At 37.2% G+C, this 15,417-nt stretch overlaps 2 protein-coding genes across 2 annotated transcripts; one reads left to right on the top strand and one right to left on the bottom strand.

Annotated features, from left to right (window-relative positions):
* Positions 1-1,567: 1,567 nt before the first annotated feature.
* On the bottom strand, positions 1,568-5,391 carry LOC118753575 (breast cancer type 2 susceptibility protein homolog). The gene is given in 4 exon segments (XM_036488458.1): positions 1,568-2,627; positions 2,629-3,938; positions 4,001-5,201; positions 5,203-5,391. Coding segments are annotated over 4 exon segments (3,294 nt in total). The 5' UTR covers positions 5,281-5,391; the 3' UTR covers positions 1,568-1,922.
* Positions 5,392-6,666: 1,275 nt separating this feature from the next.
* On the top strand, positions 6,667-15,065 carry LOC118753578 (polyadenylate-binding protein-like). Its single transcript, XM_036488460.1, has 4 exons — positions 6,667-6,775; positions 6,847-7,225; positions 7,305-8,233; positions 12,407-15,065. Exons 3-4 carry the CDS (start codon positions 7,502-7,504, stop codon positions 12,629-12,631), a joined length of 957 nt encoding a protein of 318 aa, XP_036344353.1. The 5' UTR covers positions 6,667-6,775; positions 6,847-7,225; positions 7,305-7,501; the 3' UTR covers positions 12,632-15,065.
* Positions 15,066-15,417: the final 352 nt, after the last annotated feature.

Below are 15,417 nucleotides of genomic sequence, written 5' to 3'. Positions count from 1 at the left end.
AGAAAAAAGAAGTCTGATGAAGAGATGTGGTGATCTCCGAAATGGCAGCTATAACTTCTACCACTTAGACTTTGTTGCTTTTTCAATTTTTCCTAATAAACAATCGTGGTACAAAGCTCATTAAAAATATTAAAAATAACAAGTAAGAAAGTCTAAGTTCGGGCGGAGCCGAACATTAAATACCCGGCGCACGTATTAAATATGTGTTTTTGAACTTACCGAAAGCTACCGCTAGATGATAAGCCGGGGTGTATCAATTTTGAGTAAATTAGCGTCCTTAAATTTCGAAATATTGCAGTTTCAAGCATTTCTGAAATTTACCGTTATATGTAAAGCGGCCTCAATTTTAGTCCACTTTCAATAATTTTCAACCTTTTGCTTTTATGTGGCAAGCACAATAACCATACCGAGTTTGGTACAAATTGGTAGCACGGTTACCGAGATACATATATGTGATCATAAGTGGGCGGTGCCTCGCCCATTTTTCAAAATTGTATCCTAAACGTATTTCTTGGTAAAGAATTGTTGCAAGCAACAAATTTGAATAAATTAGCTTTAATATTTACTGATTTATCGAAGATTTTGTATTTCTCTAAATTACCGTGATATGGGATGTGGGCGTGGTTATGTTGTGCCAAGGCCAACAAATATGCCAAGTTTTGAAGAAATTGGTGCAGTGGTAACCAAGATATACACATGTAACCATAAGTGGGCGTGGCTACGCCCATTTTCTGAAAATGTATAATATTCTTATTTTTCGTCTAAAACTTATTGTAAATATCAATTTTGAAAATATCAATTTGGAAAAATGCCGCCCCTATGCCGATGTTCAATTTTGTGCCGATACTAGCCGATGCCGATGCCGATTAATCGGTCGGACTCTAATAAAGAGTACGTTTCACGTATGTCATAATCCGAAAAAATGTTTTTTTTACGTGGCGTAATAAAACATCGTATTCGAATTCGATTAAAGAATGATTAGAAAAACTGGGCTCGAATCGCCACATACGGTATCGTGCTATTCGTCACGTAAAAACACATTTTTCGGATTATGACATACGTGAACGTACTCTTTGTCCCATTCAGCTTATACTGCCTGACGTATCGCGTAATTTTCTTTCGTATCGTTTTCGATACGTGAACGGATGTTACGATTCGAGCCCAGTACACATTATAAATCAATTAGAATTCGACGTTAGATATCGAGAACTAAGTATTATTGTAGAGAATTCTATAGTTCTCAACAGTCTCTCTACTCATCTTTTAACCATCTACCTTAGAGAAACACATTCGAATTCGAATCGCTTTCTTATAGTTATCTGGCCTAAATGTTCGTTGGGTAGCGCCAATTCTTCAAAACACCACATGGTGGTATTATAGCGGTCTTGGAAGTACCACTTATTTACTGCAAAAATCTTCACTGTTCAACATACGCATTTCCTTGGAAAGTAATCTTCGAGAGGAACCCTGAGATAAGGTAAAAGGTTCATATAGAAAATAAATAACACACATGTTTAGCAATTGCTTTATAACATACATATGTATGTACAAATCTTCTGTTGAGCATATACCATATTTTATTGAAAAAATAATAACTTTAACTTTGGTAACAATCGCTTTGCCACGGTTACGTACACCTTTTATTAAACACGAGTTTGAACATATTCAAAAGCTATGTACGGTATACATAAATACACATTGCAGACAAGTATTTACAAGAAAAAAAAACTAAAAAATCATATATACATGCTTCGCCTTAAAGTATTACTGCTTTCGTCAAACAGATTCCACATTACGCTACTGCTCATCTTTAGTAACACAGCGAATATGTCTCTTTAATCCTGATATGCGACAATTATTTGTGCTAGACATATAGATAGGCGACAGACTTGGTGGTTTCGTCAAAGAGATTCCACATTACGTTACTGCTCATCTTTAGTAGCACTGTGGGAATGTCTCTTTAATCCTGATATGCGACAATTATTTTTGCTCGACATATAAATAGGCGAAAGACTGGGTGGTTTGCCATACATACGCAGCCGTTCAATACGCTGTCTTGGTGTAGGTTTCGATTCTATTTTAGTTACATTACTACAAGATGAATTAGATAATCTACTAGCGTTCAACGATGATGCGCTTTTATTTAAAGTTTCATTATCCCAGTCGATGCGTTTTAATGATGCTTCCTTTATTGGCGTAGTTGTTTCTGTTGTTGTTGTTAGAGAAGCTGCTTCCAACTCTGCTCGCTTACTGGCTCGTGTACGCATGCGTGTTTCTTGTTGTAATGGCGGATGTGGCGTGCTGGTGCTCACGCAAGCCGAAGCAAAAAACTCTCGAAGGTTTGGTGTTTTGGGTGGTGATTTGAGTTCAGCAATATTGCCTATTTTCGTTGGAGTTTTTACACCAACACTTTCATCCTTCAGCTCGTTAGGTCGTTGAATAATTTTTGCATTCGATTTTTTCCGTTTATTCAAAGAGAGTAGATTCTTGCGCGCTATTATACTACGACTAGCTGCGTAATCGGGCGGAGTTTTTACAGCCAATTCACTCAAGCTGGAACGTGTAACTGATTGTTGTATATGAGCTAGAGGACTTCGTTGAAGGCCAACAGATTTACAAATTAGTTTTGGTGTATGTTGGGGGGGAAGATGAAAGCTCCTCACCGTTTGGTACAAGATCTATGTCATCGCGTTTTCTTTTGCTCGAAACATTTAATTGTGATTCCTGCTCAACTTTAGATACATCATCCGCGTCAAGCAGTGGCCATTCAGAAAACACCACGTTTTCCAACGGTTCGGCTTTGGTAGCGTTTTCTGAATTTTTCAAACTTGCTGCCGATGGTAGCGCGTCACTTAGTTTTGGCAAGTTCTCAAGAATAGCGGCAGCTTTTTGTTTAGCTAATTCTGACACCAAAATTGGTTTTTTAGATGCCGTTGAAAATCCAGGAAGACCTTCGTTACTTGTGGTACTAGCCTTTACTTCAGTTTGTGCTTCCTCACCCTCCATGGGCCACTCACTGAATTGCATGTTTCCTATGCACTCTTCGGGGATATGGTCAACATTTTCATAAGGCACATCTTGCATGATCACTGCAGCACGCTTTTGTGCTTCTTCAGATATACGTATAGCTTTGCTAGAAGCAGTTCGAAAGCCTGCACAAGATATGGAAGTGTTCGGCGCGTTTGTTGGAGCTTCATTATTCGTTTCTACAATTACATTTAATTCCGGTAGATGCTCTAATATCTTTAAGGCACGTTCTTGTGCTTCCTTAGATATTTTTATTGCTTTGCTTGAAGCTGTTGTAAATCCTATAAACGATTCTTTTTCTATTGCTGCCCTGGTCAAGGAAGTGCGCTCATGCTGTAATGGCGGCAGCTGTTCAAGGATTTTGGCAGCATGCTGTTTTGCTTCGCTTGAAATCGTAATTTTCTTATTTGACGCCGTACAGAAACCAACCAAACTTGGCATTTCCTTTTTTTCTATTGTCAATCCACCATCTAAATTAGTGGAAGGGTTGGTGCGATTCTCCGTGGATGTATCCTGTGAGGATTCTGAAGTTTTATCAACGATTTTTTCTACTACGTGTTTCGAAATTGTTATAGTTTGATTTAGAGAATGCTGAGGCTCTTCTCTTTCATCATTCATAGTGAAGTCATCTGTGCAACTAGTGTTTGTCGGTAGCGGGGGCAGCTCTTGCAATATTTCGTTTGCACGAGCTTTTGCTTCCATAGATATTTCAACTGTTTTATTGGACGCGGTACGAAAACATGTTGCTGAATCTGCATTCAACTCCAGGTTATACATTAATTCGTCGGAGTTTCCTTTGTACAATTTTGACTTTGAAACTGCATCTAAGGCTTCTTCCATGTCGAAATTTGCAAAAAAATCACACTCATCATTCCATTCGTCATCCTCGTTCAAACTATCTACTTCATGTACTATGAAATAAATAGAAAATAAAAATTATTTAATCAATAATTAATTTAATTTCCAAACATACCTTGACTTCGAACAATATCACAGTTTACTGCTGATATGGGTTTCATACCGTCGCTAGTCTCTTCATCCTCACTTGGAAATCCCTTAAAATCCTCTTCAGCTGAAATATGCCCAAGATGACTGGTCAAACATTGTTTATTTATTTCCTCCGATTCATCTTTCTGAAAATTGTTAGTATTTTCCTTTATTGCTGTGTAATATATTCCTGAACTTTTATCTGCAACGGATTGCACCACATTTTGGTCTTTATTTTGAACTAACTCTAGCGACTTCATTTCTTCACAAGTCTCTGGTTTTCTATCCACTCCCCCCGATAATTCCGAAAAGTAGGCACTCAAATTTTGTAAGTTCTCGCACAGCTTTTGGGAATTCTGCAAATAGACGCCTTCTTCGGAAACTGCTTCTAGCCTTAGTTGAGTATGATCTTCTTGCACCGATAGATCACTGTCATTGCTCAGTAAATCATCATCCATGGCACAATGCTTCTCTCTATCGGGTGATTGGACATATTGCTCAGCAATATTTTTTCGCGAAAATTTATGGTCTTGTCGACGTCTGCTATAAGTGCGCAGAGGTTCATTAGCAAATCTAAAATGAAAACTACTTTCTTCCGACGACTGCTGGGGCTCTGGCGATGCAGGCGAACTACAAAAATCTTCCAATATTAAGTCTACGATAGATTTTGGTTTTTGCCTCGAATCTGGTGTCACCGGCACATCAATATCTCCAGTTCTTTCTGGCTTAAATTTCGCTTTTTCTGTATTTTTTTCGGTTTCCTCACATACTTGCAACAGCTCTGAATCAGTGATTTCAAATACGTCTTTTGTGTTGCTTTTAGAAATAGTGTTATTTTCTATGGCGAATTTAGGAGGTTGAAACAACAAATTATTGCACGGTTCGAAGCCCTGCGTAGCTACAAAGCTGGTTGAGTTTCGCGAAAGCGGTCGGAAACGATCAGCAAGAAGGAGCAAACGTTGCTCTGCAAATGGATCATAATTGGCATCTATTTGGAATCGTGGTTTTTCAACGGGATATTGAAGGCATTGTGCTTTTGTATCATCATCCTCACATTCCTCCGAGTCATACATTACCAAAAGTGTACAGGATAGATCATCATGAATGGTTTCATCAATATTCGAAGCAGTCTTTTGATCGCTACATGTCGCCTCTGCTGGTCTTGTGAATGTTGCATTGAGTCTCTTGGTTTTTTCGATGAAGGCGCGATCTGTGTATGGAGCGATTCAATTTTTGCGGACTGGATTTAATGCTTTCATCAGCCATTGGAGGTCAATAAAACCACAACATAAACTACTGTGGTAAAACCGCGAAATAATTTCCTATAGCAGAAAATAAACAAATATTTCTCTCAAAAAACCACAATCTGTCAAACAGTTTGACTCAAACTACACTGCAAAAAATTATTTATAAAACTCATAAATAATAGGGAATTTAAGAGTGAAATGCACCATACAAGTGGCTTGTCAAACATACTTCAAACCTACTTTTCCCATTTCGCCACAAGAATGATAGAATACAAGATTGCGCCGTCCTGGGCGTTGACATTTGTGTACCACAAGTAAACAAAGAATAGAGCGAAAAGGAGAACGAGTTAAATCTTCCAGCTCACTTTACAGCGAAAAACTTGTTTTAATTTTGCTAAACGCGAAAATATTGCATTTTTCACCTAATCTATTAGAGAATAGGTAACATTTTAGTGCACTCCATTGCTTTGCAATTGAGGCTGCTTCAGCAAACGTTTTAGTGCACTCCATTGTTTTGCAATTAAGACTGCTGCAGAAAACTGCGGCAACATCTCAGCGGGATTGATTAGTTAACTTGCTAATGGTGGCTGCTTGGAGCAGAAGCAAAATCATTGTGAGGAAATGTTGTTAATGTTAATATAAAGAAACATTTCGGGAACGGTTTTGCCGTGCCCTATGTACACAAAATGCAGCGATTCGTCCCAGCGCTACACTTGCATCTACGCATCTTGCATCTTGATAGCTGTCGCAATTGAACACACAGCACTTCATTTTATTAGTTTTTACGCAGTATTCAACTCAAAAATCGCTCACAAATTGCAAATTAACACAATTTAAACTGATTTTTAACTTCTAATTCAAATTTCTCTTTCTCTGATTTGTAAACAAAGGTTTATTTACAAGTTATCACAACTGTCAAAATCGGCAAAACCAAAGTAGCGGTACCACTGACGGCGCCACCTTTGTTCGCTGCACCGTGTCGATGTAGGCATATGCATGAGTATGCTCACATAAAAAACGTTTGAAGCAAAGCAAAGCAAAATCTTGGGCAACTCTCAACTTTTGTCCTTTTTGGCAATCAGCTGTCTATATGTATTTTTTCTCGTGCGCTTGCATTTGCATTTAATGACAAAAACAGGGTAAATATGAATTTTTATTGCTATTATTAATGCATATTATTATATTGTTATCTATTTTACAGATACAAAAGATGGAGGAAAAGGAGAACGCAAAAGCTGTCAAAGCATTTATTGTAGCATACCTTCTGCGTTTCACGCTTTGTTGTCAAAGTTTGAACCGTCAAACGAAGCGAGGAAAGCTCTATGTGAATGGCCCTTAATTACGCCAAGCTTGAAAATGAGCACCGTGTTGTCGAATGTAAACGGAGTATAAAAAATGGAATCGGAAAGTCTTTATAAATCGATTAAATCGATTTAAAAACAGTATATCTAGTGAGCACTTTCTTTGCTCGCAAGCAAGTTCGTGGCTTCAGTCAGCAATTCGTTTTTTTGCATGTAATTTAAAAGAAAAATACCTAATAAGTAAAATAAACTAAATTAAATTGAACAAATGCCGCTAATTTCAGGGTGGAGAACCGGGAAGTAGCAAAGGAAGTCCAGAACTTTCAATTTGTATAGAAATTAGCCGAGAAAAAAATGCATACGATAAGTTGCCCAAAAGTGGAGTGATGAAATTATAAATAAAAAGGAATAAAAAGAAAGGCGGACAGAGCAGACAAGGAAATAAAATAATCAAACAAAGGAAAGTGAAGTGAAAGAGGGCAAAGCAACGACCGAAGAAACGATTTTTTTGCACGCCAGTAAACGAAGACGAAAAGCGAAGCGAACTAGCGAGCGAGCAAGTTTTCGATCAGTTAAAAATTGTTAATGTGGTCGGAAAAGGAGCACATTTAAAAAAACTAAAATTTGCTAGTTTGACATTGAACGGTGCACAAAATATAATAGGTAGATATTCAATTAGCATTTGTCTTTTCACATTTCATTCCGAACTAGATTTTTATTACATATTGATTTCGCGAACCAGTGGATTGGAGTACGTGTCGAATTATAAGCAAAGCGAAACTGTGTAACACACCAGCAATTGAACGTGTGCCGGTGCTCCACTAAAAAGTCAAGATTCTTAGCTACGGCAGCAATTCCTACAATAACGCTTATAACAGCTCAATCGCCGCAGCCACGCTCCACAAGCAGCCCGCAGTGCCGCCACTACCACCCCCAATTATGTTTGTCAATTCGATGACGTTTCGCGGCAATCCCGCTCCCAACCATCATTACGCAGGCCACCCATTGGCCACAGCACATCATCCGCAACAACCGCAATTGCATCATCATGCCGCCACAGGACAAGCTGGCGGACCGATGGCACATCATCCATCGGCAGCGCATGGTACGCATCCAGGAAGCCATCCCGGAACGTCTAATAACAATATTCATCATGCCGCCTCGGCCATGAGCCGTCATGCACAGCATGCACCAATGGGAATGGGTAGTGGAAACATCACTTCAATGTCGCCTCATATGCCTAACAATGGCAGCGGCATGCCCGGAAGCGGTAATGGTAGCGGTGGCAGTTCTAGCTCTGCAGATAGTGGTAAAATTTATATTAAAAATTTGGAACGCTCCATTGACAACAAAGCTGTCTATGATACATTCTCGGTTTTTGGCAACATACTAAATTGCAATGTAGCCAAAGATGAGGATGGCAATTCACGAGGATATGGTTTTGTGCATTTCGATTCTGAAGAAGCAGCACGCACTGCCATTGAAAAGGTTAACGGCATGCTGTGCAACAATCAGAAGGTGCATGTCGTGAAATTTATACCACGTCGCGATAGGGAGCAGGAGAAAGCTACACAGTTTAGGAATTTATATGTGAAGAATCTGAACGAAGATTTTACTGACCAGCATTTGCGTGAAATGTTCGAGCCGTATGGACGCATAACAAGTCATAAGGTAATTATTATTATTATTTTTTTTTTTGAACGCGCAAGTGTCGGATAATAATATTTACACATAGTGAATAAATGAGATGTGGATTCATGTAATTTGGTGTTATGGCATATCCTCTTTATACGTCCTTTCAACTCTTTACCTTTGCTTCCCTAAACTTTCCTCTGTATCCGCTTTTTCCTGTTACACAATTTTTTCTAAGTCGTTCTATGCCCTGCTTTATTCTGTTTTTTTTTTTCATGAGAATCGCAACAGCATAATGTTGCGCATGTCCTTGTTTATGTCTTGTCCCACCCCAAAAGGCACCCATGTTAATACCTAATAGTTTAGTTATTGGCATACATATCTACTTTGGTTAGCCCTTGGCTTGACAACTACTAGTACTGCTAATGATGCATATGTTATGGTTGATGGGACAGTATTAAATTTTACTAAATTGAATTTTCACGCCTCATAGGTATACATTTTGATATGGTTTATGCTTGGTGATTTGTATTAGGTGCATGTATTTATGGTTGAATTTTATGGAGGAAGTAAAGTTTGATAAGCAAAACAGTTTCACTTAGCACTAAAAATAAAACATAAAATCGAGTGAACAAATATTACTACGTACATAAATGTTTATAGCAGCAGTAACAACCCAGAGATACTGATAACTGCACCTTTTCTAATAGTACTTCAGAAAGCATCAAATATATTTCAGAAATCATCAATCAGAAATCAGAATTAGTCACGCGTACTTCAGAAACCGTTAATTGGACTTCAGATTAGTTAATTTTACTTCAGAAACCGCAAAATGTACTTCAGATTAGTCAATTGTTCTTCAGAAATCGAAAAATGTACTTCAGATTAGTCAATTGTTCTTCAGAAATCGAAAAATGTACTTCAGATTAATTAATTGTACCTCAGAACCCATAAAATGTACTTCAGATTAGTCAAATGTACTTCAGAATTGGATTTCAGATTAGTCAATTGTACATCAGAAACCATAAAATGTACTTCCGATTTGTAAATTGTACTTAAGAAACCGAAAAATTTACTTCAGAAACCGAGAAATGTACTTCAGAAACCACTTTTGTAAATTTACTTCAGGTGTTAAAGTAGTGCTCTACAATCCATTTAACATTACAGTCCACTTCTTCCAATGTAGGGACTATAACCCAAATCCTTCTCTTTTGAGAATATTGATATAACCAGTAATTATTTCTCTGAGGGTTATATATCCCTCCAGCAAACTTTATGAAAAAGACGTTTGCACGACAAAAGGAGAACTATGCAAATAAATATCGTCGTTTAAAGTGCAAAACCGCGTATCAACAAAATGCAAAACCGCGTATCAGCAAAATGCAAAACCGCGTATGTGAAGTTGTAGAAATTATTTTCTAGAGCGTAAAAACACTCATATTTCAAAATGGTTCTCTTTTTTATAAAGCAACCGCATTTCTGACTAGTATATTTCAGGACAAATGGATAAGGATTGAGCCAAGAGCTTGTGTGAGCAAATCCAATTTTTGGCAGCCAATGTCAGATACGCGGTTTTGTACTTTAAACGACGATATGTATGTATATAGGGCGTTCTTGAAAAGTTTTTTGAGATAGGTCATTTTCGAACTGCCTGCCGTGATATGTCGATCTTTCACTCAGCAGTCGATATAGCCTTTCGCTTAATGCTGATCTAAAAAAACGGAATTATCTTGGACCTCCTTTTTACAAAATATACACACTTTATTAATTAAAACTACATAATAATTGTTTCAGTTTCAAAATATCGCAATCGAATGTACGTATGTATGTATACAGTGCAAGCATAATGCTATATCTAATGCGATTTATTTACATGTAGTATGTACATACATACATACTTTGCATAATCTAATCTACTTGATATTCATGGTTGAGCGCTCATTTTTGGCGAAAATGTTATATGTTTCTGAAGTACAATTTAAAAATCTGAAGTACATTTTTCGGTTTCTGAAGTCCTTTTTCTGTTTCTAAAATACAATTCACTAATTTGAAGTACATTTTTCGGCTTCTGAAGAACAATTGACTAATCTGAAGTCCAATTAACGGTTTCTGAAGTACGTTTGACTAATCTGAAGTATATTTTACGGTTTCTGAAGTACAATTTACGATATCCGAAGTACAATTGGAAAAGGTGTAGACGCTACCCATTCCCACGACAGCCGGTTCTAAGTATAGGAATAACTCGGGTTTTACCCGACCAAGGGCTGTTGGTTCGGCGATCTAACCTCGTTTAGGAAATACTTCCTCAGAAGTTGTTCGTCCATAGGGCTACATTTGCTACGAATTCTTCGGCTCAGGGCTGTCATCGAGTCAAACCCAGGGCCAGAAACCTACACCTGCACCACATCATTTGTGGCCCCCTGCTGCTCAAACCGCAGCCTCCACGGCGAACCCCAGTCCACCTGAGCAGCTCTACACAAACACCACAGTACTACAACACAATAGACCACACCACAATCACGATGGACCACACAACCGCAAAACCACCCACACACCGCCGCCACCAACTTCTGGTTCCTCCTACAATCTGCGCGGTATGTCAGACCAGGATATTCCGTAACGTGACATCAGTCAAGTGCAACACCTGCCTTGGCTGGTGCCACTTTAGGGCATGTTCAGGTCTGCGTACCACGCGAGATTGGACGAGGAACTTCGAGGGCCCGTGTTGCGCCGCTCAGTCGCAAACCCCAGCTGCGACGATACCCACTATCACTACAGGGCGGCAACCTCCACAGCAGCGCACACGGCCTATGGTGGCAAGGCCATACACATCCCTCACTCCCCGCATAACTACAGATCAAGATCGAGGAGATAACCGTCTTCATGGGAAGGCATGGTCTATTGATAGCTGCGGTCCAAGAGAGGAAGTTGCACGGCAATTCAACATTGTGGAAGTGCACCGTCGAGATCGCAAGCGAGATAATGGTGGTGGCGTAGCGTTCATCACGCACCACACCGTGCAGTATCGTCTTATTGAAGCAGACATCGACCGCAGGGATACCACCCTAGAATGTCAGGGCATTGTTATCCGGTCAGGCGATGTTGATTTCGAAATATTCAACATATACATACCCCCTGTCACCTGCTGCCCGGCAGGATATCACCCTGATATAGGTGCGCTCCTCAGAGGTGAAAACCGTCTGCTCCTGCAGCTCGCTTCGTACTGGCAGGATGCATTACGGACCCCCGTCCAAACTTCCCTGCTGAAGCGGCTGTTCTAGCCGATGAACAACCTTCGTCAAGCCGATCCCGGAAACCCCCGTATTAAGGATCTGAATGCGGAGATTCGGCAGCTTGTGAACGTACATAAGCGGAAAAAGTGGGAAGAGCATCTGAAGACTTGCAACTTCATCTCTGGTGTGAGTAAGCTTTGGTCAAGCGTGAGGTCACTGTCCAATCCGACGAAGCAGGAGGACAGGGTCAAAATTTCTTTCGGCGACCATGCTTTATCGGACCCGGAGCGATGCGCGAGCTATTTTAGTCGGCAGTTCATACTGCATCATCCGGCGGACGAAACCAAGCGTCGAGTGACCAGAAGGCTGCACAAACTGCCAACAACTTGTGCCCCCTTGTTATATCCAGTCAAACACTCCGTTCAGCATCACTTCCCAAAAACTCTTTGGGAATTTGTATGCTGTTCCAATAACAATAACACCGGTCCTAAGGCAACAGAATTTAACTTGTGTCGAAATGTTATTATGTTTATTTCAGTCTATGATGTACATATATCCTACAGACTAGATAACAGAGATTTGGGTACAGATACACAAATACACAAATACATACCAAGAGGAATTTATACATTATTAGAGCTCTAAAGATTGGGGCGAACGAAAAATAATTCGCTTTGGCAATATCAACGTAAAACGGTAGATGGAACCGCAGGGCTCTGTGGGGAATATAGAAGGCCATTTGTTCAAGAAGAGCAGATATATTTAGTGGGAAATATTAAAATATTCCAAAGATTTCTAAAAAAAAATCTTTTTATTTAAAACCAGCTTCTTTTGAACATTCATTGAATTTCTTGACCCATATTCGTAACGAATTTACAACCAATTTTGTAACCGAACCGACCCAGTGTCATCACTTTTTTTTTTATACTGTATCACTTTCAATTGCCAATGCAAATAACTCAAAAAATTTTGCTTTTAGGTCATGCTCGATGAGGAAGGTCGTTCACGCCGTTTCGGTTTTGTGGCTTTTGAGAGTCCACAGTCAGCACTAGCCGCAGTTATTGGCCTAAATGGCAAGCAATTGGGTGACAATAAGTTTTTGTATGTAGCACGTGCTCTCAACAAGATCGAGCGGCAGCAGGAGATCAATCGAAAACTTGAAGAACGCAAACGGCAGAAGGCTGGACAAGTATTTTATTATTAAATAGCGGAGATGAAAGCAAAATAACAAAAAGAATTTGACAGTAAAAGTAATGAGAAATGGATTGTGAGCTAAAGATTGCGATTTGCGATTAATTAATTGTGGTGAGAATTTAAGATTATTGCCGAGCTCATGAAATGGTAAGATTAGAAGAAAGTTGTCATGAAGCGTTAGTGAGTAAGCTTCAAAAATGTAGTTGATACGACTTAGGTTGGAAGAATTTCAAAACAAAAATGATAAGTAAGAATTTCGTAAGAGAATGTCGATGCAACTTTATTGAAAAAAAATAATTCGAATACACATATATAATTAAGAATTACATTAAAAATACAAAAAAAAAAATATTAAGCAAAAAGTAAAACCTAAACACACACATACAACAAATACATATATGTACATGTAGAAATGTAAACTTTAAAGCTAAAATTATGGAATTTCCCTTTTTGATTTCGATGTTAAAAGCAAGTTTACATTAGTAAAAAAACATAAATTAAAGAAAACTCTAAAAAAGAATGCTTATTGTTAAAATTTAACGAATTAAAAAAATATTCTACAAAAAAAAAATACAACTGCATAAGTAAAAACAAAAACGTTGTATAGAAACGCGGTGATTTACTGGCAGTTTAACGTTGGTTACACAGTAGAACTTATGGATGTCACATTGAGTAGAGCTCAATGATTTGCAAATAAAAAAAATTTAAAATTCCACTTCAAATTAAATGGCATATGTATGTCCCTATTAATATATTACTATTATATAGCAACTATGTATAACAAATATTCATGCACTTCTTGAATACACCATAATGTACACAAACAAACAAAAAAACACCTCACCCCATTCACTCATACTTGAACACAAATCAATATTTTTTTGCTTCGATAATTGTAAAGTTTAATTTTTCGTCACAAATCGGCAAAAAACAAATACCTACAACACTGATTGTACGGGCGTCATATAAATTTCAGAAATATAAAAAAAATATGCTAATACATATAATCAAGAGAAGTACATTATTATTAAATTACTCACTGTTCAAAACTAAGAATATACCCCAATTCCGCATTATGTATAAGAGTATTTAATTGTATTGCAAGAAACAGAATCGAAACATCAGAAAAATGGCTAAGTGCGAGAAATAACAACAAAAGATGTCTGAAGACCATAAAGATTAACAAAAAATGTCGAGAATAACAAGAAAAATTTCAAGTAAAAAATGCGACCAATTTTAAGGTTAGTTGTATAACATGTAATTTAAAGGCAAATGCCAAAAAAAAAACAAAAATAAATAAAATGACGTAAAACTAAAGAAACTGCAATGGTGTAAAAACAAGAACTTAGTTATGTGTAAAAAAGAAAAACAACAAAATGAATGGACAACTGTTAACATCAAAAAACCATTAATTTAAGCAAAGAAAAGCAAACACAAAACACAGAAATCCAGGACAAAAACAAAAACATGAATATGCATAACAATAATTTATTTTATTCTAATGATGATCCCTCAAAAAAAAAACTGGTAATAGGCAAAAAACTATGATTGATATGATTATTATAAATGTTCCCAACAAATTTTAATATTTAAGTTCTTAAAGTAGAGGAAATGTGTAGATATTACAAAAGGAATACACACACATGGTGAAAAACAAAAACGAATGCAAAAACAGAGAGAATATGAATAAATTAGTAAAGGATAATGAAAATGAGAAAACAAAACAAATGCAAATATAAAAAGAAAAAGAAAAACGCAAAAGAGCAGCGAGAAAAACCGAACATTTTATTGTTAAGAAAAAAGAAAAATTACTATATATTTTTACTAGATGAGATGCAAAAGCATATCTCTCCATTTAATTCCCTTTTCCTCCCCTCTTCCCTTGAAGAAACTACAATTACAATATTATTAAAATAATTCACATGATGTATAAAGCTGAATTTAAGTAGTAATTCTTTTTTATTGGAACCAAAAGGCATAACAAAATCCTAAAAACCAAAACAAATTGTAATGAAATGGAAACACACTAGAAATGAAACCAATTTAGAAAATAAAACTGGCAAAGTAAGTAATACAAAGATAAAGCAACCAAGAAAAACAAAGTCAAACAAAAATAACAATCGAATTATTAGAAACTTGCCTAATGGCTTAATCATAGTGGCAAGAGCAGCAAATGGTAAAAAAATTAAGAAAAAACAAAAAATATTAATTGTACCTTTTACATTATATCTTTACGTGCAGCTGGGGAGAGGGTGAGGACTTTTTCCTCTTTGACCGCCACTGCCACGTCCAAGAACAACTTTGCTGCCATTACCCTATGATTTCGCTATATGTATGTATGTATTTATATTTTTACATAAACAAATGCATGAAATCAGCCAAAAAGTGAAGATTTTTGGAAATCACTTAAGGCAACCAATCTCTTTTTATTGCAGTACATTTTTTTTTTATTAAAAATTTCGAATTCGCCTATATGCAATCGGTCTCGAAGATATGCGGTTAAACACTTCCGAACCTATATTTTTCATATACAAATATATTTTTAAGAAGTGAATTTATTACGTTTTGTTATACTTTTATTTGTATGTATTTGGATTTATATTAACAAACTGTTATACAAAAATAAATAATACCATTCGAAGCAGTGCTAAAATATTGTACATTGGCAAAACAATAAGCGCCCTGTAATTATCTTATCAAACAAGGAAGTAAAAATTGTATATGTATGTACATTTGAGATACAAAAATTCCGAAAGAAATAAACTGCATACATAACATGAAAGGAGGAAAAAAGAC

This window comes from Rhagoletis pomonella, unplaced genomic scaffold (assembly GCF_013731165.1).
Source record: "Rhagoletis pomonella isolate Grant_MI unplaced genomic scaffold, Rhpom_1.0 Rhpom_scaffold_02637, whole genome shotgun sequence".
NCBI classification, from domain to species: Eukaryota; Metazoa; Arthropoda; class Insecta; order Diptera; family Tephritidae; genus Rhagoletis; species Rhagoletis pomonella.
This window is presented reverse-complemented; position numbering and strand designations above follow the sequence as displayed.